Below are 24,792 nucleotides of genomic sequence, written 5' to 3' on the forward strand. Positions count from 1 at the left end.
GAAGACTCCTCTGAGATGTCCAGGTCTGCATTAGACAGTGTCTCCACATTTGCAGTTGCTGCAGGAAAGACCCTGAGATGTTGAATGAGACCCTAAGACAATCTGGTGTCATCAGCTCTGCTGTGCAGCAGGAAACACCACCAGCAGTGGCTGCTCGGAGGGCAATGATCAGCTGATCCCACCAAGTCTGCTTCTCTGTTGAGCATGCCTCAGTTCCGGATAAATGGACAGCTTGGTCCAGACTAAGTGGCTTCTTCTAACTTCCTAACAAAAATCCGAGTCCCTGCACATCCCATGACTGTGCGCTCACTGTCACATGACCCTTGAGCACTGGAAGCTTGTTCCAGAATGCTTTCCACTGTGTTAAAATGCAGATCACACATCCTAGGCAGATTGATAACATCTCAACTCATACTTCTACCTTCCGCCTATTCAGAAAGACACAGCATCTTGAGAGAGCACTCAGGTTATTTTATTCTTCCCCTAGTTCCCCCAAAACTCTTCAGAGAAGTTGGGGCTGCTTTGTTTCAATGACTTACCATCTGATCTTCTCATCTGACCTTTTTGCCACCCCTACATGCTTTCCCATCCTTATGTCCCTTTAAATTTAAATCTGGGTCCCCAAAGTGGTGTTTATTCCACTGAGAAAGTCATCTACCCCATCACTATCAGTGAGTTCAAGCTATTCAGTCATCTCTTTTTCAACCTCAGGGTCTCTGCTGTGTTAGTCTAATCCTCCTGCCTCAACCATTTCTTTATTCTCTCCTAAGTGCACTCCTTTCTCTTACTGATGGTTCTCCCCACTATTTAAGTTCTCTGAAGGAATAGGAGATATCTGGCACCCTGATGCTAAGTGCTTGAAGCATGTGCAGGATAAATTTTGGGGTTACAATCAACATGTGCCATTTTAAGAGGGGAAATGAGCAGTGCTTAGATTGGAGTAGAGCCTGTAGCTCTAAAGGGGCCCAGAAGTAAGAGACAATATTTTGCAGATCCTTGAGTAGAGGGCAGAGTTAGTCAAATGGGCTATGTGGTAGGACCTGAGAGGAAGAAGGACAGAGGACAGTGGAGAAAGCCACTGAGGTTCTGCTGTACCTATTCCTGACTGAGATGGATCAGTACAGCTCCAGAACCCCAACAATAAGATCAGCATTGCTACCACTGCCCAACTGGGGTTTCAAGAGAAGTGACATCTATAAAGACCCACTAGACACTACCTTTCCTCTATCCCTTTTAATTCTAAGGTCCTGGGATTCCATTTCTGGATGCAGTTTGGGCCTTCTAAAGGTGGCCTCTACATCCCCCACAACCCTGGACTGAGCCAGACACCCTCACCTGCCAATATCACAGTCTCCCAGCACAGTGTTCAAGGCTTCATGTCCCAGAGTGCTGCTTTGCTGCCTTCCCTGTCCAGGAAGCCTCTTTATTCTCTGCAGGGTGTGGACTTCATGATCAGGGCCCCAGGCTAGGGGAGGAGGAAATTACCTGACCTCATCCAGGTCTGGCCTCTGCTTGGTTGGGACAGTGGGGGGTTGGGAAACACATGAGTCCTGGAGAAAGAAAAATCTAGTGAGAACCTTAGGTCTCTGGTGGGCAGGGTACCATGGGAGTAAGTTCATAGGATGCAAAGAGCACACAGTGGCTGTCCATGGTTGATCCCAAACCTCTGTTCAGTCCAGGAATTCAGCTGTGAAGGTGTTTGCTCCAGGTGTCCTGTTAAGTCTACCCTAGGGTAGACATACAGAATTCAGATGCTGACTTCTAGAAGGGACTGTTGTAGGATATTTTCATAGCACTCTGATACTCCAGAGACTTCCAATAAAGTTTACATTGAATCAGAGTTTTGAGTTAGCTACTAATTGACCAAAATTAGCCAAAGAGGTTTTGGGAACCAAGGACATATAGAGAGACACAGGAAATAGAAGGGAGGGATTTAGAAAGATTCTTTTCTGGATTGAGGAAAGAGAGATGCTTTCTGATCATTCAGGTTCTTAACTCAATATCTGATTCCTGAGGTTTTATTAATAAAGAATAATTAGACAAATGCTTCAAGAGACTTTGCCAACTGTGTGGGGATGGGGAAGTGTAGACTGTTCCATTGGAGGATTCCTCCTTGCAAAATAACAGAAATAGACACTGAGCCAAATTAGTACAGGGCGTCGTGTCCTCCATCCCTAGACAGGACACATTGCATTTGCAGGCCCCCAGGAAAATAGACCTCTTCTAATTTGGTATCTTTGGTGTTCCAACTTCTTTAATTTTTGAAATTAAAGTAATATATTTTATATATTTGGATGTTTTGCCTGCATGTATGTCTGTGCACCAGGTACATGCCTGGTGCCCAGAGGGGGCAGAGGACAACATGAGATCTCATATGTGAGAGTGTTTCTTAGATCCTGGGGATGTTTGTCCACCTGGCCGTGCTGATAAAAGCTTAGAAACCCGGTGTCAGGACAGATGCATTTATATCTGAAACCCTTGTTTTTTTTTTTTTTTTTTGGTTTTTCGAGACAGGGTTTTTCTGTGGTTTTGGAGCCTGTCCTGGAACTAGCTCTGTAGACCAGGCTGGTCTCGAACTCACAGAGATCCGCCTGCCTCTGCCTCCCGAGTGCTGGGATTAAAGGCGTGCGCCACCATCGCCCGGCTGAAACCCTTGTTTTTAAGGCACTGATTCATCCTTTAAAGTATATATTCAGTGGCTATTAGCTTACTTACTCACATCTGTTTTTTCATTTGAAAAAACAGCCCCCAGAAAGAATGGCATTATTAGGAGGTGTGGCTTTGTTGGAGTATGTGTGGCCTTGTAGGAGGAAGTGTGTCACTGTGGAGGCAGGCTTTGAAGTCTCAGATATGCTGAAGCCATGCCTAGTGAAACAAACCACTTTCTGTTTCCTTCAAGAATCTCAGCTACTTCTCCAGCTCCTTAAATGCCTTCAAAGTATTGCTTTTGAGGAGAAAATGAACACCAGGAAGTGGAATAGAGCTAAAGCCCATGTTTAAAGAGCTAGATAGATTAAGAAATAGAAGAAAGTGAATGGTGAACTCAAGGCAAGATCCTGTTCAGCTAAGTTTCCAACTTGTGAAAAGGAGTTAATGAGAATCTTAGAGCTGGGTGTGGTAGTGCATAACTTTAATACCAGCACTGCAGAGGCAAAGGTAGGCAGATCTATGAGTTCAAGACCAACCTGGGCTACAGATCTAGTTTCAGCCAAGCTTAGGGAGTAAAGGTGGAAACAGAAAGCTGGTGAAGCTGTAATTGAACATGGGGCTCTTTTTATCCCCATCAAACAGCAGAACTTGTCACCTTCAGCCATGTGGTTCCGCCTTTAGAGTTAAGGATAGAAGAAAGGGGATATGCCCCAGAGAACAATGAAAGCCATTGAGACCAGGCACGTGTTAAGGATGTCCCCAAATGGACGCCTAGAGAGAGAATTGTGTGAAGCTTTGAAGGTGAAGCCTGGATTGCCTTCGAAAGCCCAGGATACTGGAGATGCCAGAGTTGTGGGATACCTGATGAAGAGAGCTTCTAACAGTGAGTAGAACCAGCCCAAGAGAAAGAAGTGTGTTGCAGTCAACAAAGTTGAATGGAGTTGGAGATCTGAAGAGCATTTTGACATCAGACATGGAGGTGCAGTTTTCCCAAGTGGCTTTCAGTCTTGCTGTAGTCCAGCGTTTACTCACTATGCTCCCTTGCCTGTATTTAGCAGGGTAATGCATATCCTGTTCCCTTATGTGTTGAAAGTATGCGACCTGTTGTTTGATTTTGATTTTATAAGAGATTACAGTTAAGAGATTATATGTATCTCAGAAGATACTTTGAACTTTAGACTCTTAAGTAAGTTTGAGACTGTTTCATGCTATGGAGACTTTTGAAGTTAACTGAAAGCATTTTTGCATTATGATATAGCTATGAGCCTTTGGAGGCCAGGGAGAGGAATGCGATGTTCTGAAAGAAAAGGGGCCCCATAAGGTGTGGCATTATAGGAGGCGTTGCCTTGTTGTAGTAGGTGTGGCCTTGTGACACACTCAGTCTAGAAAGCCTTCTCCTCCATGTGCTCTCCTTCCTGGGTTATGGGTGCCAAGCCTTCCACCAATCTCCTCCTCCCAGAAGCTTCTTGGTGCCATTGACTTTTCCAGGGAGTTCATTTTCTGTGACTTGGCTTCCTGTGTCCACAGAGGCTGCTCTCACTCCTTGTCTTCTAACCCCTGGCCCAGCAGGAAATGACTTCAGCTGAAGGGACTTCAGCTTGAGGCTTTCTTTCTCATCTTTTTTTTTTCCTTTTTTTAAAAATTTATTTATTTATTAAGGATTTCTGCCTCCTCCCCGCAACCGCTTCCCATTTCCTTCCCCCTCCCCTGATCAAGTCCCCCTCCCTCATCTGCTCGAAGAGCAATCAAGGTTTCCTGACCTGTGGGAAGCCCAAGGACCGCCCACCTCTATCCAGGTCTCATAAGGTGAGCATCCAAACTGCCTAGGCTCCCCCAAAGTCAGTACGTGCAGTAGGATCAAAAACCCACTGCGATTGTTCTTGAGTTCTCAGTATTCCTCATTCTTGCTTGAGGGAAAGGTTGGGTCCTTTACGTGCAGCATCTGCTTCTGTCACCCTGTGCTCTCTACCCTAAGGGGATTTCAACATTCCCTGCCCCTGTCTGTACTTTAACCAACAATTTTCTTTCCTTCTTTCTTTCTTTCTTTCTTTCTTTCTTTCTTTCTTTCTTCTTCTTCTTCTTCTTCTTCTTCTTCTTCTTCTTCTTCTTCTCCTTCTCCTTCTCCTTCTCCTCCTCCTCCTCCTCCTCCTCCTCCTCCTCCTCCTCCTCTTTCCCCTCCTCCTCTTTCCCCTCCTCCTCTTCCCCCTCTTCCTTCTTCTTGCCATTGTGCTTTCTTTGTGGCAAAAGCTAGCCATTAGGGCAAGAAACTGCCCCTGCCTCACCTGCTGACAGTGTGCCTTTCCAACTGGGCAAGCAGACACAAATAAAAGTGATTGCTGAACTTTGTCAAGACGGTGTGACAGTCTTTAAAATTTTCCTGTTTCACAAAAAAAAGTCTATCAGATGTTCTAGGCCTGTAGCCCAAAGATGGATGCCCCAACATTATAGAGGAATTCTGTCATTTCTCCTAATTTTGGAAGTTGATTGTTATGCATTTCCTACTTACACAGTTAACACTACATCCTTCTCAGGACTTTGATGGAGTTGAAGGCTAGATAGTTACAGTCATAGTTGTTCTGAATCACAGACAAAGGTATTTTAGGTACAAAACTTTGGGTTCTTCTGGAGAAGACAACAAATGGAGTAATCTTTCTAAATTTGCCAGTTACATATGGACTAGACATTGAGTATGTCTTTCTTACTGATAATTGCTCTTGTTGTATGTAGTTTCATTTGTTAAGGTTATTACCTTTTCTTTCTATTTTGATAATACTTGATAATAATTCTTATAGTATATAGTTTTACTATGTTAGAACCTTTCCCTTTTTATTAGACAAAAAGGGATAATTGTTACAGGATTTCCGCTTATATCGCCAGTTCATTGTTCAATTAAGACGAGTTGGAGTTTCCATTCAGGTGGCTCTGGAATGGACCCGTGAGCCTTGGAGGACCCAGAAGAGAAAGAGTGTGTGGCCTAAAGGGCAAAGGTGGGGCTGGAAGGTGGCATAGGTCCTTTTCAAGCCTGGAAGCAAGTATCAGCAGGTATTCAGGGTAACTTGTGATTTGGTTCAGGTTTTTCAACATGATCTTGTATATGAAACTCTACATTGAAGAGCAAGCCAGCTAGTGTGGCTCAGCATCTTCTCAAGCTGACATAAAAGGATATAGCACATCTTTCTAACTCCTTTTCAGCTTTCAGTATAAAACATGCTTCCTTACCTACTAATGCAAAGGATACCAGATTTCATTTTTTTTTTACTGCTACAAATATGGCTATAGACAGCATCCAAGGCACTGTACTTTCATGGACTAGAGGGTAGCATCACTAGTATAGTGACATATTATTTGTGTTTTAATAAATAAAGCTTGCCCAAATATCAGCAGGCAAAGCGGTCACACTAGCCAGCCATACAGACCAGGGAGTTGTGGCACACACCTTTAATCACAGGATGCAGGAGAAAGAGACAGATGGATCTTGTGAGTTCAAGGCCACCCAGGCAGCACAGAATTGATTCTGTCTAAAAGAGAAACATAGCTCACACAAAAGTCACCCCAACACTTGGGATCCCATGCCTTTAATCCAACACTAGGGAGGTGGAGACAGGAGCTCTATGACTAGGTGGAAAGAGGAAGATGAAGGAGGAATAAACAGTAATGCAGGGGCGTGTGGAGTCCAAGGATTCATGGAGACAGGATCTCATCCTTTTGGTCAGAAGATTTGATAGAGGTAAAAGGTCTCTCTAGTGGTTGGCTGCTTTGCTTTTCTGATCTTCACATTGAACCTCAAAGTCTGTCTCTGGGCTTTTATTATTCATGCTAAATTTGGTGCCCAATATTTGGGGTACAAATTCACAAAAAAAAAAAAAAAAGGCGTTTCCCTGTGACTTTACAGCCAGCAGCACAGGCCAGAGATAAAAGCAGCTAGAGTCATTGCACTGCTGGCTAGGTTTTCCTTCTTTTCTCTCCTGGCAGGCTCTTCCTGAACCCTCTTCTCAGGCTGCTGCCAAACTAAGTAGCTGCCTTGAAATCTTGTCAGGCTTTTGCTGGTGTGTGTGTGTGTGTGTGTGTGTGTGTGTGTGTGTGTGTGTAAGACAATTGGGAATTCTTTAAGAGAGAAATTATTTAAAAGAGAGAGTTTTTCCCACATTAAAAATGGAACATATCTCAACTATCCTACTCCCCCAAGCTCTCCCCAATCCTTCCCTTCTCCCCCTCCCTCCCCCTCTCTATCCCCCCCAGGACAGATATGGGAGCAGGGAAGAAGATATCTTAATTGAGGGAGCCATTTGGGGGTTGGCAAGAGACTTGGCTCTGGAGGGGTTCCCAAGAGTCCATGAAGATGACCCCAGCTAGGACCCTGGGCAGTGGAGGAGAGGGTGCCTGAACTGGCCTTGTCCCATAGTCAAACTGATGACTATCATGAATATCACCATAGAACCTTTGTCTGATAACGGATAGAGACAGAGACAGAGACACATATCAGAGCACTGAACTGAGCTTCCAAGGCCCAGCTGAAGAGAGGAAGGATGGAGAATAGGAGCAAAAACGTCAGGACCATGAGGGGTTCACCCACTGAGACAGTGTGCCTGGGCTAATGGGAATTCACCAACTCCAGCTGGACTGGGAATGAATGAACATGGGCTCAAACTGGTCCCTCTGAATGTGGTTGACAGTTGGGGCAGACTTAGGGGCCAATGACAATGGCACTGGGATTTGTCTCTACTGCATGTACTAGCTTTTTGGGATCCTATTCTCTTTGGATGCATACCCTACTCAACCTGGATATAATGGGGAGGGCCTTGGACTTCCCACAGGGCAGGGTGCCTTGCCCTCTCTTAGGACTGGAGGGGGTAGGGTGTTGGGGGAATGGGAGGAAAGAGGGAGGAGGGGAGGAAGTGGAAATTTTGATTTATATTATTTTTAAAGTAATAAAAATGAAAAAATCATTACAATGGAAGGATTTAGGTTTCTATATGATAATATGCTAGGCAGTTTGAAAATGGCACAATTAAATGAGAGTATAACTAGTTTAGATGGATTTTATGTAAAGTCAATTGTAAATATTATTAGCATTTTAATTTTTGTTTTAGCATTGAGAAAGTGAGTTAATCTCAGTGCTAAAATATAGACCTTGGGAAAATTTAATAAAAAAATGGTAGATATATTCAAATCCAGACAGGGATTTAATGGAGAACCAACTTGAGTGTGGCATAATAAGAACAGGGAGATCTGCTGTTATGTCCCCATTTTTATTTCTGATTTTGTTAATTTGGATGCTCTCTCTCTGCCTTTTGATTAGTTTGGATAAGGGTTTGTCTATCTTGTTGAGTTTCTCAAAGACCCAGTTCTTTGTTTCACTGATTCTTTGTATTGTTTTCCTTGTTTCTATTTTATTGACTTCAGCCCTCAATTTCATTATTTCCTGTCTTCTACTCCTCCTGAGTGAGTCTGCTTCTTTTTGTTCTAGAGCTTTCAGGTGTGTTGTTAAGTCACTAATGTAAGATTTCTCCACTTTCTTTATGTGAGCACTTAGTGCTATGAACTTCCCTCTTAGCACTGCTTTGATAGGTTGGGTATGCTGTGCCTTCATTTTGTTGATTCTAGGGAGTCTTTAGTTTCTTTTCATATTTCTTCCTTGACCAAGGGGGTGATTCAATTGATCACTTCTCAATTTCCATGAGTTTGTAGGCTTTCAGCAATTAGTGTTTTTGTTGAATTCTAACTTTTTAACCATGGTGCTCCAATAATATACAGGGGGTTATTCCAATTTTTTGTATCTGTTGAGATTTGCTTTGTTACCAAGTGTGTAGGTCATTTTAGAGAAGGTTCCATGGGGTGCTGAGAAGATGGCTTTGACACATACTGAATCTCTTACCCAAGTATTGTTGATTTTATTACATGAAAGAATACAAGCAAAATATTTAAAAATGCACAATAGTAGGTATTACATAAAAATTGATAAAATGTTACTGCATTCTTCACTTAAAATTTATTTATTTTTAAGTTTGTCTGTATGCATGTGAGTCTGATTTAAGTCGCATTCACCATATGCATACAGGCATCCGATTTCAGGAGAAAGAGGGCCTTAGTATCCCTGAAGCCTGAGTTAGAGGAGGTGATGATCTGCCATATAGAGAGTGGAAAGTGTTCCTGGCTCCAAAATTCTGAGCCTTCTCTCAAGCCCAATTATGGCACTCTTATATAGGTGAATCATTTATGCCACCTATAAGTGGCATAGCCTGGGTTATATGGCATCCTTAGATATGACCTTGACCACTAATGACTATAAGGTCTAGTTAGGTGAGTATGTAACATGTAGAAGGCAAACAGATAAAGTAACCACTGTAAATGACCCAATTAAAATTCAAAAAACAACATGGTTGATGAGAAAACAGACTTTATTTTGAAATGACCTTTAAGGGCTTCAAAGAATTATTATTACAGTTGGTTGTGGTGAAGCCCAATTGTCTACAGAAGTGTGACTCCTGTGAGGGAACATGTGGTAGTCCAAGCTAGCTGTCAGGACTCCTAGATAAGTTGACAACATATAGAAAAGGCCAGCTGTTAGAGGACCACACTGTCTGCACCTGCCCCCAAGCCTAACACAGTGGTGGGCACACACCCGGTGACTGGTGAACAGCAAAGAAAAGTAAAGTTAAAATGTGCACTAAGGGCCAATCACTAGGAGATCTGTGATCATCATCCACAGAAGTGTTTACTATGATGTGAACAGGTTAAGGCAAGTGATGGCAAGAGTTGAGGAGCCAGGAAAGCACAGTGTATATAGCAGGCGTGGCTTTTCTGTGCAGTGTGTAGGATCTTTATTAGGGTCACCTTAGATAACCCTATAGGCTACCTTGTTGGATTTGTTTGGCTCCTAAAGACAACAAAAAAACAAATCACTCTGTGGTCCCGTAACCTGGCAAAGGGAACAGATGAATGTCAAGGTAGGCAGAGAGGAATATGGGCCTCATTAGATGAGGCTGTCAGGAGGATAGTGCTTTCATACCCCTCCATGCCCATCCTCACAGAGTTGTAAACTGTTTCCCAAATGGTAACTGTGCCTTTAGGGAGAGGAGAACCTGCCACAGAACAGGAGGCTATTGGTTTTGTTGTGCCTGATGAAGAAAAGGAAGGGGTGGTCTGCACAGAACGTTGGAACATCATCATCATCATCACAGTCGCAGTAAAATACATCTTTTCCAGCTGAAGATGCTGCAGCCTCAGTGCCGCCTTCGTTGACCTCCACAACACTCTTGTGAACAAACTTGGACAGACATAGGTCTCTCTCTGGAGACATTCCTGATAAATCAGCCTTGCCGCCTTGGAAGACATCCACCATTCCCAAGTGCTGAAACACAGACTTCATGTCATAATCCTCTTGTAGTTTAAATTTTGGAAGGAAAACCTCAACCATAATGCTCTTCATAAAGTCAGGTTTGGTCCAGGTCATTAACGTCTCAAAAGTGAGATTGTTTTCCACCTGATAAAGCAGAATTATAGACTGTCAGTTTCATGCTTGAGGTCTTACCAAGAGGCTCATAGTCACTTCCTGCTCAGAGAACCCTCCATCATCCTACAGGGGGTACTACTTATTTACATAGAGAGGCATTGTAAGGGTCCCACTGACCTGCTAGTCTGTGTGTGACTTCCCTGATGGGCATGGTGGCCAAGGAGCCCAGGAGTAGGAACACTTAGTTGTCATCTCCTAAATCTCTTCTGAAACATCATTTATTCTGATAGATGTCCATGTCCAGGTGATAATGGTTTAGATTGTGTTTGCTTTAGTTTTGTTTTGTTTTAACTAGATTTAATTTTGTGCTCTTTTATGCTCTAAAGATTTGTCACTCATATTAGTTTAATAAAACACTGTATGCCCAGTAGCCAGTCAAGAAGTAAGAGCAGGGCAACCATACAAATATGATTCGGATATGAGGAGAGGTAGAGAGTCAGTCACCAGTCAGACAGTGAGGAAGCAAGATGAGAATGCCTCACTGAGAAAAGGTACCAAGCCACGTGGCTAAACAGAGACAAGAATTATGGGTTAACTCAAGTTGGAAGAATAAGTTAATATTAAGCCGGGTTAACAGACCAAACAGTTTAAAATTAATATAAGCCTCTGTGTGTTTCGTTGGCACTCTATGACTGAAAGACTGGATAAGACAGAAGTTTTTAATCTATAGTTTTGAAAACAATAAACCATAGAAACTAAAACCATTAAAAATGGTCAAGATAGGAATTGGTGTGAGCCATCCTGGAAGGAAATGTCTATCTAGGATTGGGTTCTTTGTGTTTTGTGGGCTGTTGGGGCATGAATATAAAATTACACCAAAAGCCTCATATCTGAACCCTTGTTTGGGAGGCTGCTAAGATTCAGGCATTAGGGGATCTAGCTGAATGAAAATAGTGCCTGGAGGTATATCTCTCAAGGTCATTCTCATTCCATATACATTCTTTCTCTGCTTCCTGTTCACTGAAGGTCTGAATTATCTGCCACATGCACCTGCCTTAATAGAAACCAAGGATGTGCCAGGTAACATAAAATGAGCCCTCTGAATCTGTGAGCCTACATAAATACTTCCTCTCCTAGGTTATTCATGTCAGGCATTTTGTCAGTGATAAAAAACTAACACCAGAAGTGATGCCACAGTTAGGGAGCTGGATGGGAAGAGCCAGGGGAGCTATTCTGCTTACAAAGACCCCTTATGTCATGCACACTGCACTACCCTCCATTCAGAGTGTGGCTGATGCACTACCCTCCATTCAGAGGGTGGCTGACGCACTGTGGGTATCCTGCTCCAAGGAAGACCAAGATGTGGCATTATGATGTGCCTGACTTTGTCCTGCCCAGCTGGCACCCCTGCTCTTCCTCTTTCTTGGGTAAAAGGGCAATACTTTTTCTGTCTATTTTATCTTCTCCAAAATTAAAATAAATTGTTAACAAAAATTATGATATAGTTATATTTACAGGGAGGTAATTATGTTCAAGCACTATGCTAAGCATCTTGCCCAAGTTGCCCTCCTTTCATCCTTTCGGGTACCATCTCCCTAGTGATGAAGTTATGTCATATGACAAGGTCACACCACCCACAATGGGAGTCTTAGACACAGATTTGATCCCAAAACGCAGAGCGTGCACAGAGCTGGAAGCTGGGTCTGTAAGCACTAAATACTCAAATGGCAGTTGTCAAGTTGAGAACATTGAGCTCTGCTCTAATGAGAAAGGACACCAGGGACACCGGATTCTCCCTGAAGACATTTTAGTGTGGTGATTGCTAGGGACTCTTTTGCCTCACCTGGCTGAGGTCCACACCATTGTCCGGGAGCAGGACCACAAAGCTCAGCTCCAGGCCCTCATAGGGCATCACCAGCACCTGTGCCTGTACTTCCTTCACGTGGGCGAGGTTAAATCTGTCTTCCTGACGCATCATCTGCACTGGTCTCTCTTCCTTCTGAACACACAAACAAATGGCATAAAAGGCATTATTCAGAGAGGTCAGAATGTTTCCAAGTGAGCAGAAGTTAATGTCGGGAGTGTTCTCAGCACTCACAGTGAAAACACTATATGTGGTCCAATGAACACTTAGTCAATGTCTGCCAGCCTCTTCCTGGTTTCATTAAAGAAATAATTGTTAGGGCCTGGAGGTGGTGGTGCATGCCTTTAATCCCAGCACTCAGGAGGCAGAGGCAGGTGGATCTCCGTGAGTTCGAGGCCAGCCTGGTCTACAAAGAGAGTTCCAGGACAGGCTTTAAAGCTACAGAGAAACCCTGTCTCGAAAAAACAAAAAAAAAATTGTTAGAAGTAGATATTGGACTGCTCTAGATAGGGTTTCTAGAGTTGTGATAAAATAACATGAGCAACAGCAGCATAAGGAAAAGGGTTTATTTCATCTTACAACTCTCAAGGCACATTGCATCCCTGAGGGAAGTCAGAGCAGGAACTCAGGCTGAAGCCGTGGAGGGGTGCTGCTTATTGGCTTGTTTCCCATGGACTTCTTAGCCTGCTTTCATACACAGTCATGACTACCCATAGTGGGCTGGGCCAACACCAATAGCAAATCAAGAAAATACCCAAGAGAATTTCCTCTAGGTCAATCTTATGGAGACAATTTCTCAGTGCAGAGTCCATCATTTCTAATGGCTCTAGCTTGTGTCAAGGTGAAAACAAACCACAACCTGCACAGGGATTTACTAGGGAAAGATGATGAATTATCCAGCAGGAAAAATGTGCTGTTAATAATATTAATATTTTAAAGTCACAGTTGGATCTAAAGTGATCTACAAAGGGTCATGTTCCAAAGCCTTTGTCCACACACTGGCATAATAACACAGACAGTAAATACTCTTTTTTTTGTATCATTTTTTGTGGAGTTTAACCTTTCATTCAGAAAATTAAGTTTCAAATGGTTTTCTGTACTTACCTGTTTTCCTTCTTCCTGTACTGAGGTTCAAACCCAGCACCCCACAGGACATGCAATCTCTGCCACTGAGCCCCAGAGCTACACATTCACAGCCGATTACAACTCTCAGTGTTATTTCTTCATCACACTGGCATGAACTTTTGGATAATGTTACTTACCAGACTTATCTTAAACGGCATTTCACGGGTATCTTCTGTGTCAAACTCTTTATTCCATCTTCCTTTGAAATATAAGGTATTGACAAGAACCAGTCTGGTCTCTAGATCATCTGAGTCATTTGACAGCAACTCTGGAATTTTCCCTTTCGAGATAACAGAGACTTTATTCAGGTTCATTTAATACAAGTGTGGGAAATAAGTTGATGTGACATCTGGGCAGATCCAAGCATCATGTTTTCAAATTTCCTGCTTGTGGATAAACATATTTTTAAAAAAAAAAAATAAAAAAACAATATATTTGACTTGATGTCATGCCCACATGGCCAAGGTGAGGATTGTGAAAGACTTCTAAGTCTGTTGGGAGTTGCGGACACAGGTTAAAGAATCCAAGGCTAACTCCAAAATAAACCAATTATATTTTCCTTATTATAAGGGACAAACTCACGGAACAGAAACGAGAAGTCCAACCTCAGCTGTGTAGCGTGGGAACCAGAGAGAGAGAGAAACTGAATGCTGGGCAGGTTGGCAGTTTTCTCTAGATACCCAAAAGGTCACACCCTAATTGTTCCAACCCACAAAGGTTCCTCATCACCTCCTCCTTTTGTCTAAATAAGAGAGTTCCAAACCCAGTACAAAACTATATACACTAGGAACAGATATCAAGTATAAAATCAGGATTACAACCAGCATAAACAATATTAAGCAAGAAACACATGCTAAATGTTTTAATAAACATTCTGTCCTAAAGTCTTGCATCAGAAATGGCTTGGCTAAATCAAATGAGGAAGGTAACCATGATTATCTAATCTTCAACCCCACTGAAAGCCTGAGAAGGGAGATAATATTACTTGAGTAGGCAGGAAGTACAATCAAACAGCTTCCAAAATATGCAGTATATGACAGAGACAACTGGCTACCTGAGCAATCACCCAAAGTCTCACTGGTGCATTTGGGTATTTGGGCACTGACCCTTCCCACCTGCGGCTCCAGCCAGCCACCACTAAGGATCTGTAATTTGCACTGACAGAAGGCTCTGGATTTTCTCTTTATCCAGGTCATCAACTTTTGAAATCACTTTGATTGTCTTAATGACTGCTCTTAATTTAAGCATATTTTTCAGTATCTCAGGTGCTAAAACCAATTCGAAGAGCTCAAAGCTTACATTTCCTGGGCACACAGCTACAATAGTGCCACCACAACCAGGAAGCTGAGCCGGGAGAATCAGCTTGAGTCCAGGAGTTCTGGATTATAGTGCGCTTTGTTGATAGGGAGTCTGCACTAAGTTCAGCATCATAAGTCTCTCAAAGAGAGCAGGTATAGGAAAAGCTGAAAAAAATGACTCCAGGATGGAGAACAAAGAGGCAGGAAATGTGGAAGGGGCCACAGGAGACCAAGGTTTCCCCTGGGTGCTAAGGTCAGTAGCCATCTTGATTGGATTTGGAAACGACTAAGAGACATGTCTCTGCTCAGGTCTGTGAGGACATTTCTAAGTGAGAGGACGCTCCCCAGAGTGGGCAATGCCTTCCTGTGCTGCCCCGACTAAAGCCCTGAGGGAGAAGCAGCACTGCTTTTGCCTGCCTGCCTTCAGCCCTCACTGGTGAGTGCGTCTGCACTGTTCACACCTCTGCACCTGCCATTTTCAGCTGACACTGGAGCCCAGTAGCTTTGGCCTTCATGTGAACCAAGACTAGTGCCTCTCTGGAATCCTCTAGGCTTTCCATTCCAGGCTGAGACTGCTGAGGTCTCCAACCCCATAGACTGAGCAGCCACCAGATTCTCAGCCTCTCCACATGCAGATGGTCCATGTGGGACTACTCAGCCAGTATTGTATATGCCAATCTACTGAATCCCCCTAGTAATACGTGTTCATTCTGTTCCTCTAGAATACTCTGACTAATACACTAATGTTAGATACAGTATCTCATCTAGCACTCCATGGTCATGCCCAGTTTCAGCATAGCACAACACATCAGAGACTCAAGGACAGAAAGTAGTTTGTGAAGAAGGTATTGTTATCATATACTTTGGAGTGCTGTCCATCCCTGGAAGAGATAGTGCAGGTCAGAGGACAGATTCCCTTCTTCTGTTTAAAGAGCATCCTTTCAATATAGAAGAGAATCCTCACTAACTTAGTATGTCAAGTGTGCCCAATAGGTAAAGACTACAATAAGAATTGTCAAATATTTGCTGAGTACACATAAAAGAGAGATGCTCAGAAGTTAAGAGCACTGCCTACTCTTCCAAAGACCCCGAGTTCAATTCCCAGCATCCATGTGGTGACTCACAACCATCTCTAATGAGATCTGGTACCCTCTTGAGGAAGAGACCTGGTAAATGGTAATCATCAATTTAGACCATGAAATCTCATATGGACAAGTTCAACAAACTGCCATATAATGGGCTGCCCATACATGCTTCAGCATGACCAGGGTATATATTTCATTTCGCTTTATTTCATTTCATTTCAGAAAAAAATAATGTACCCAGAGGCATCTGAAATGTTCAACTACCAGACAATGATCTCAATGATTTCAAAGACCAATTTTGGAGCATGTCATCTCTAAAATAAAAACAAATAAAGTTCAACCCCTATTGGAAGACTCATTGAGGTTAATGTAACTGAGCAGGCCTGACAGAGTATCTCCAATGGAAGTCATGTCTAGTTTTACCAAAATATAAGTAAGGGCTCTGAAGCAGTAAATATGGAAGCAGAAACAGTGGTAGATGTGGTGGGAGCTCAGACAACACAGACTGCAGGAAGAACCAGCTCAGGGTAAAATTATGGGGACGATCTCCATATGAATCCTCCATCTCAGAGGTGGTGGAGTCACATGACCTGCCAACAGTAGGACCACTCCTGTCTTTTATTTTTTATTGTGACATATATATATATATATATATATATATATATATATATGATAAATTCCACAGATAGACCGATTCTAGATCCAGACCAACAGCTCCTCTTCAAATACATTTTACTTAGGTAAAATAAAATTCATGCATGAACCATTAGCAGCCACACACAATGATATCTTTACACATGCTAATCTCTTCTGGCAAACACCTAAACCACTACTGCCACGTGTTAACTAATGGACTTTTTCCCAGAGTGCCTTCTTTTTGGATGAATGCCAAGCTTGAATGGTAGGAGCATGTTTTTCTCATGTTCTGCACTGCACTAGAATTGCAAATTTAACTGTTTTCATGTCAAGTGTGAGATCTATGCCCTAGTCCACAAGGCTTCAGACTACAAGTCCTTTCCCTGTCCGTTGACATTCTTTTTCCTCTTGACCTCATTGAGAAGCCTAGGGTAGCCTCTTTGAGATTTGCCTACCCCAGCTTCCCGAATGTTGGGATTATAGGCATATCCTACCACAGCCAAATAACCCCTTCTTATCACTGCTGACCCCACAGCCACCCCTGCCTTCTAATGCAAACTGTTAAGACTGGAAAGTCAGGCCAATGATTTTTTATGACATTTGTATCAACCACTCTGTCCTGAAGAAATATACAAGTAACTGTATTTTTTAAATCTAAGAGCCAGAATAAAACTTCCATGAATTCACTGAGGTCTGAATTATACCACACATAATGATGTTAGTCTGCATTGCTTTAACTCTCTGAAATAACATGAGATTAGTCCATGGGGGTAGGGAGAAGGGAAAGGTAAGAAAGAGGAGGGAAGGAAGAAGAGGGAGGGGTGGATGGAAAGGACAAGAATGTGGGGTGTGAAATATCTTGAAATTCTGACCTTTAGTCTGTTTGGAGACCCACGTGTTTATGTGCTTCCTGGACTCCTCTGGAGCTTTGGCAAAGGACAGCTGCTCCAGCTCCGAGTGATAGAACTGGAGACAGGACTCCTTATAGGTCTTTGGAGAGAAAATGTTCAGAGAGGTAACACTGAAAATTAAAATGTCAGCAAGAATCCCAACACTCTGAATACTAAGGCATTAAAAAATAAACTAAAGTGAGTGTAGGTATCACGTTAAGTAACAAATGTCTTCATGTACTAGGCCTTTGTAAGTGGGAACGACCAGACATAAATAAATAAAACTTATAAGTGTCAGATTTAAAATATTTCAAGGTATCATTATAGAATTGTCATCTTTGGGGAACGTTATGGAGTTGAGTTCCCCTATATAGCCTACCCTGTCCTGGAATTCACGACCCTCCTGTCTCAGCCTCCTAAATGCAGATGTTACAGATGCACATCATAACATTACCTAGAACTTGTCTCTTAATTTTTTAAATTTCTCTAGAGTCCTTCAGTAGGAATCTTTAGCAATAAGTATTTGAATACAATTGATGTCATTCTACTGATACAACTTACTGGGAGGAATTCGTAAGTGATCTCTGCAAAGAGCCGGTTGGCCATTCTAAGCAAGTACTTTCTGTTGGGCTTGTTCAGATTACTGAGAAGCCTCTGGAAGCTTTGATGAATGTCGTCTTCTGTGTTTAAACAAAGTGCCTGTGGAAAAAAAGAATGAAACACTGTGAGCTCAGTGAGAAACATTTTGATTTCAAAAGGAATTTTCAAGCTAAAGGGATGGCTCACATAATAAATTACATGAGTATAATACATAGTAAATTACATGAGTATCTAATGCAGGGTGGTTTGGGATTTAAAGAGATAGGATTATGAATTCACCTTCCTTGCCAATAAATATTGAAAATATATTGCTCTGAAAATAAGTTAGAACACAGCAACCCATGATTCAAATAATTGTAACATCTTTTTTTCTCATTGCAGTATTGTGACTGAACCTATTTCCCCAGTTATGCTAGGTAAGAGAGTGGAGTTATAAACAAACAACCAAGAAACCAATAACACAAAGACCATTTCTTTTGAAATTGACTTGCCCAGGCTAACCTTGGCCTTGGGATCCTCCTGTCTCAGTGTCCTTGGCAGTTGGGATTAAAGTCTATGGCGCCAGGTCTTAGCATGAAATTATTTATGCTCCATTTTGTAAGAGAAATCCACACGATCCCTCAAAGTTTTACACAGGAAAACTCAATGCTTTTTAAAGAGATCATACTGGACGAGACTATGGTTCCCTTCATCTTTAGTTCCTGCCCCATGAAACAGAGTGTACGTATTCTGACCCTCCCTTCTCAGCAACTTTTAGGCAAGTGAAACAGGTGTCAGGTGACATACCTGAGATATCTGGACTGCAGTGTCTCCCTTCGCCCCCAAGAGGACCATAGCTAGAGCAGAGGAGATGCTCACAGGAGAGTAACATACATTTTTCGAAGGGTTGTTTTGACAAAGGATCTTTAAAACGTGGATGGCAAAGGTGCCGTTTGCTTCAGACAGAGTGTTCATGATGCAGAGTCTGGAGGCAAAGGAGAAATGGTACTCAGTACAGCGCTGGAGGTTCTGTGATCTGACTCAGGGAAATCTGGGACTCTACTCTTGGTTCTCATTTCAAAATTCCTAAGTACTGGGCTGGAGAGATGGCTCAGAGGTTAAGAGCACTGGCTGCTCTTCCAGAGGTCCTGAGTTCAATTCCCAGCAACCACATGGTGGCTCACAACCATCTGTAATGAGATCTGGCGCCCTCCTCTGGTGTGCGGGCATATATCAAGGCAGAATGTTGTATACATAATAAATAAATAAATCTTTTAAAAAAAATTCCTAAGTACTTAAGTGCGTTTTAAAATTTTATTCTCAATCACAATCCATCCAGTTTTAAGGTTATTAGCTAAGTATGGCATGGCAACAGACCAAACTAGCACGTGCTCCATCTGCACAGGTAGAAGGTCAGATCATCAGAACAGCACACAAAGACACAACAGAGAGAGGTAGACTTTAGTCTCCTTCCATAAAGTCCAGGTCCTCTCTCTGAAGATGGTGAGGTCAAGGATAATAAGGAGGAAGAAGAGAAGAGGAAGGAAGAAGTAAACAACCATGAGCATCTAGGTCCTCTAGTCTGGCTGCAGCAAAGCTCTGTGTGTGCCTGTGAAGACTCCTCTGAGATGTCCGGGTGTGCTTTAGATAGTGTCTCCATGTTTGTAGCTGTTACAGGAAAGAGCCTGAGGTGCTGAATGAGACCCAAAGGCAGGGTGGTGTCATTAGCTCTGCTGTGCAGCAGGGGGCAACCTCCTGCAGTGGCTGCTCACGTGGCCTTGATCACCTGTCCAGGCTGCTTCTCTATTGAGCATGCCTCAGTCCCTGGTGAATGGACGGCTTGACCCAGAATAAGTGACTGCTCCTAACACCTTAACCGAAATCTGAGTCCCTGCACATCCCATGACTGTGCTCTCGATGTCTTATGACCTTTGAACGCTGGGAGCTTGCTCCGGAATGCTTTCTTCTGTGTTAAAATGCAGATCACTTACCCTAGGGAGCCTCAGAACATCACAACTCATACTTCTATCATCTCCCCAGACAGAAGGACACAGCATCCTGAGAGAGTGTCCAGGTTATTTTGCTATTCCCCATAATTCCTCCAATGCTTTTCAGGAAAGATGGGGCTGATTTATTTCAATGACTTACCCTCAGGATGATCCCCTCTTCTGGCCTTTCTGCCACCCCTGCATTCTTGCCCAAGTGGATTGATGCCTCATTAAAATTCCATAGAATCCTTGAAGTGTTTATTCCACTGAGAAGTTCATCTACCCCTTCACTGTCACTGAGTTCCAGCTACTCAACCATCCCTCCTTCATTGGGAAATGACAACCTCAGGGTCCCTGCTGTGTGACTCTAATCCTCCTCTACCACAACCATTTCTTTCTTGGCTCCTAAGTGCACTCCTTTCTCTTACTGATTATTGTCCCCAAGATATTCAGAGCTCTCTGAAGGCAATGGAGAAGTCTGACACCCTGATTCTAAGCTCCTGAAGCATGCTCAAGGTAAAGTTTGGAATTAGAGTGTTCAGTCAACATGTGGTGGCATTTTAAAAATGAAAATGAAGAGTTTTCATACTAGCCTAGAGCCTGCTCATCAAGAAGGGCCCAGAAGTAAGAGGCACTATTTTGCAGATCCTTGAGTAGAGGGCAAAGTTAGTCAAATGGGCTAGATGGTAGCACCTGAGAGGAAACAGGACAGAGGACAGAGGAGAAGTCCACTGAGACCCTGCAGTGTCTATGCCTGACTAAGATGGATCAATAAAGTTCTAGGACCCCAGCACTAAGATCAGCATCATTACCACTGCCCAAGTTGGATTTCTCAAGAAGTCACCTCTATAAACACCCACTAGACATCACCTTTCCTCTATTTCTTTTCCTAATCCTAGAGTCCTAGTTTTCCATCTCCTGGACTCAGTGTGTGCCTTCTAAAGGTGACCCCCAGAGAACCCACAGTCCTGGACTGAGCCGGGTGCACTCACCTGCCAATTTTGCAGTCTCCCAGCACAGTGTTCAAGGCTTGTTGTCCTGGAGTAGGGCTTAACTGCTTACTCAGTTCAGGAAGTCTCTGATCATGAAGTCCACACCCTGCAGAGATCAGAGCCCCAGGCAGAGGAGGAGTAAAAGGCCTGACCTCATCCTGTCTGGCCCCTGCAGGGTTGAGACTGGCGGGGGTTGGGAAACACATGGGTCCTGGAGAAAGAAAAATCTGATGAGAGCCTTGGGTTTCTGGCTAGTAGGATACCATTGGAGTAAATTCATAGGATGCAAAGAGCATATGGCAGCTGTCCATTATTAATCCCAAGCCTCTTTCCAGGCCAGGAATTCAGCTGTGAAGGTGTTTGCTCCAGATCTCCTCTTATGTCTACATTAGTGTAGCATGCAGATTTCAGGCGCTAACTTCTAAAAGAGACTATTGTGGGATGTTTCGGTTGTGTTCTGACAATCCTGAGACTGCCAATAAAGTTTTCTTTGAATCAGAAGGCAGAGTGAGCTAATAATAGACCAAAATTAGCCATAGAGGTTTTGGGAGAGCAAGGACATATAGAGAGACATGGGAAGTAAAATGGAGAAATTTAGAAAGATTCTCTTTTGGATCCAGGAAAGAGAGACAAAGGAGGTCACTGGCCTTTTCTCTGCCGCTTCTCTGATCATTCAGAATCTTACCTCAATATTTGACTTCTGAGTTATTATTAGTAAAGAATAATTATAAAAATGTTTCAAGAGACTTTGCCAACTGCCAGAGTTTAGATTGCTCCATTGGATGAGCTCTCCTTGCAAAATGACAGAAATAGACACTGAGTCAAATTAGCACAGGATGTCCTGTCCTCCATCCCTAGACAGGACACATTGCATTTGCAGATCCCAAAGAAAAGAGGCCTCCTCTAATTTGGTATATTAGATGTCCCACTTTCTTCAGTCTTTTAAATTAAGATAATGTATTTTATGTATGTGGGTGTTTCACCTGCATGTATGTCTATGCACCAGGTACCTGCCTGGTGCCCACAAAGGGCAGAGGGTAGCATGAGATCCCCTGTACGAGAGAGTTTCTTAGATCCTGGTCATGTTTGCCTACCTGCCTATGCTAACAGAAGCTTTGGAGTCAGTCCCAGGACAGAAGCATTTATGTCAGAAACCCTTGTTTTCAAGGCACTGATTCATCCTTCAAAGCATACATTGGGTGGCATTTAGTATTCTTACTAATCTCTGATCGTTTGAAAAAAAGACCCCCAGAGGGAGTGCCATTATTTGTTGGTGTAGATTTGTTGGAGTATGTGTGGCCTTGTAGGAGGAAGTGCATCACTATGGAGGCAGGCTTTGAAGTCTCATATGTGCTCAAACCATGCCCAGTGAGACAGACCACTCCTGTTTTCTGCAAGAATCCCAGCTGCTTCACCAGCTCCTTGAATGCCTTCAAACTGTTGCTTTTGATGAGAAAATGAGAAATAGAATTCCTCTATTCCAGGAAGTGGAATAGAGCTAAGTCCTCTGTTTAAAGAGATAGAAAGATTAAGAAATGGAATAAAGGGAGTGGTGACCTCAAGGAAAGATCCTGCTCAGCTAAGTATCCAACTTGTGAAAAGGAATTAAGAGCTTAGAGCTAGGTGTGATGATGCACACCTTTAATTTTAGCACAGGAAAGGTAGAGGCAGGCAGATCTCTGTGGGACAATGGTCTTGTACCCTGTAAAGATTTGACATTTGTTTTGGTTTAATAAAATGCTGTTTCCAGGTTCTGGCTATTACAAATAATGCTATTATGAACATAGTTGAGCAAGTGGTCTTGTGGTATGGTTGAACATTTATTGGGTATAGGTCCAAAAGTGGTATTGGTGGGTCTTGATGTAGATTGATATCAAATTTTCTGAGAAATCGTCAAACTGATTTCCAAAGTGGCTGTACAAGTTTGCACTCCGACCAGCAGTGCAGGATTGTTTCCCTTACTCCACATTCTCTCCAACATAGGCTGTCATTAGTGTTTTTGATCTTGGCCATTCTGACAGGTCTAAGATGGTATCTCAGAGTTGTTTTGATTTGCATTTCCCTGATAGTTAAAGATTTTGGTCCCTTCTTTAAGTGTATCTTGGCCATTTAAGATTCTTCTGTTGAGAATTCTCTGTCTAAATCTGTATCCCATTTTTAATGGGGTTATTCGGTATTTTGATGTCTAGGCTTTTGAGGTCTTTATATATTTTAAATATCAGTCTTCTGTCATATATGGGGTTGGTGAAAATCCTTTTCAATTCTGTAGGCTGCTGTTCTGTCTTTTTGACATTGTCCTTTGCCTCACTGAATCTTTTCAGTTTCAGGAGGTTCCATTTATTAATTATTGATCTCAGTGTCTGTGCTACTGGTGTTATATTCAAGAAGTAGTTTCCTGTGCCAATGAATTCAAGGCTACTCCTACTTTCTCTATTCTCAGCTTCAGTGTAACTGGATTTATGTTGAGGTCTTTGATCCACTTGGACTTCAGTTTTGTGCAGAGCAATAGATACGAATCTATCTGCATTCTACTGTGTGCTGCCATCCAGTTACACCAGTACTATTTGTTGAAGATGCGTTCTTTTTTCCATTGTATATTTTTGGCTTCTCTTTCAAAATCAAGTGTTCGTAGATGTGTGGATTTATGTTAGGGTCTTTGATTAGATTCCGTTGATCCATGTGTCTGTTTTTATGCCAATCCCAAACTGCCTTTATTACTATAGATGTATAATAGAATTTGACATCAAGGATGATGATACCTCCAGAAGTTCCTTTATTGTACAGGGTTGTTTTTGCTATTCTGGGTTTTTTGTTTCTTGCATATGAAGTTGAATATTGTTCTTTTGAGGTCTAAGAAAAATTGTGTTGGGATTTTAATGGGGATTGCATTGAATCTGTAGATTGTTTTTGGTAATATTGACATTTTTACTGTTAATCCTACTAATCCATGAGCATGGGAGATGCTTCCATTTTCTGATCTCTCCCCCAGTTTCTTTCTTCAAAGACTTAAAATTCTTGTCATATAGGTCTTTCATTTATTTGGTTAGAATTACTTCAAGACATTTTATATTATTTGTGGCTATTGTAAAGGGTTTTGTTTCTCTGATTTCTTTCTCAGTCCATTTATCATTTTTTTGAGTTAATTATATATCCAGCCACATTACTGAAGGTGTTTATCAGCTGTAGAAGTTCTCCTATCAAATTTTTGGGGTCACTTAGGTATAGTATAATATCATCTGAAAATAGTGAAAGTTTGACTTCTTCCTTTCCAATTTGTATCTCCTTAATCTCCTTTTGTTGTCTTATTGCTCTTGCTAGAACCTCAAGTACTATATTGAATAGATCTGGAAAGAGTGGATAGCCTCATCTTGTCCCTGATTTTATTGGAATCACTTTGAATTTCTCTTCATTTAATTTGATGTTGGCTCTTTACTTGCTGCATATTGGATTTATGATGTTTATGTATGTTCTTTGTATCCATGAAGGGTTGGTAGATTTTGTCAGAGCTTTTCAGCATCTAATGAGATGATCATGTGGGTTTTTTTTTCCAGTTTGTTTATATGATGAATTACATTGATAGATTTTCATATGTTAAACCATCCCTGCATCTCTAGGATGAAGCCTACTTGATCATGGTGGATGATTTTTTTGATGTGTTCTTGGATTTGGTTTGCCTGTATTAGTGACAATATTAATGAGTATTTTTGCATCAATGTTTATGAGGGAGATTGGTCTGTAATTCTCTCTCTTTGTTGCATCTTTGTTTGGTTTGGGTTTCAGGATAACTGCCAGCCTCATAAGAAGAATTTGGCAATAATCCTTCTCTTTCTGTTGTGTGAAACAATTTGAGGAACATTGGTATCAGCTCTTCTTTAAAATGCTGATAGAATTCTGCCCTGAAATCATCTAGCCTTAGACTTTTTGTTGTTGGGAGTCTTTTAATGACTGTTTCTATTTCCATAGGGGTTATAATTCTGTTTAAATTGTTTGTCTGTTCTTGATTTATTTTTGGTATGTAGTACCTTTCAAGCAAGTTGTCCCTCTTTTTTAGGTTTTCCAATTTTGTGGATTACAGGCTTTTGAAGTATGACCTAATAATTATCTGTATTTCCTCTATCTGTTGCTATGACCCCCTTTTTTCTGATTTTTTAAAATTTGGATATTGTTTTTCTACCTTTTGATTGGTTTGGATAAAGGTTTGTTTATCTTTTTTGTTTTCTCAAAGAAGCAACT

The 24,792-nt window shown here is 42.1% G+C and overlaps 2 protein-coding genes across 2 annotated transcripts in view; both read right to left on the reverse strand.

The window, feature by feature from the left end:
- Positions 1 to 20,644, reverse strand: part of LOC121434000 (serpin B9-like) — a 46,763-nt gene extending 26,119 nt beyond the window's left edge. Inside the window, exon 1 of the mRNA XM_041632721.1 lies at positions 20,560 to 20,644. The gene's annotated coding sequence lies outside the window, so the exon portion shown is untranslated. The remainder of the gene's footprint in view (positions 1 to 20,559) is intronic.
- LOC121433999 (serpin B9-like) lies at positions 9,081 to 20,633 on the reverse strand. The gene is made up of 7 exons (XM_041632720.1): positions 20,560 to 20,633; positions 18,387 to 18,564; positions 17,562 to 17,699; positions 16,983 to 17,100; positions 13,229 to 13,371; positions 11,946 to 12,101; positions 9,081 to 10,132 (listed from the first exon to the last, which is right to left on the reverse strand). Exons 2-7 carry the CDS (start codon positions 18,552 to 18,554, stop codon positions 9,716 to 9,718), a joined length of 1,140 nt encoding a protein of 379 aa, XP_041488654.1. The 5' UTR covers positions 18,555 to 18,564; positions 20,560 to 20,633; the 3' UTR covers positions 9,081 to 9,715.
- Positions 20,645 to 24,792: the final 4,148 nt, after the last annotated feature.

This window comes from Microtus oregoni, unplaced genomic scaffold, assembly GCF_018167655.1.
Source record: "Microtus oregoni isolate MIOR12 unplaced genomic scaffold, Mior012 000042F_ref0000377, whole genome shotgun sequence".
NCBI lineage: Eukaryota > Metazoa > Chordata > Mammalia > Rodentia > Cricetidae > Microtus > Microtus oregoni.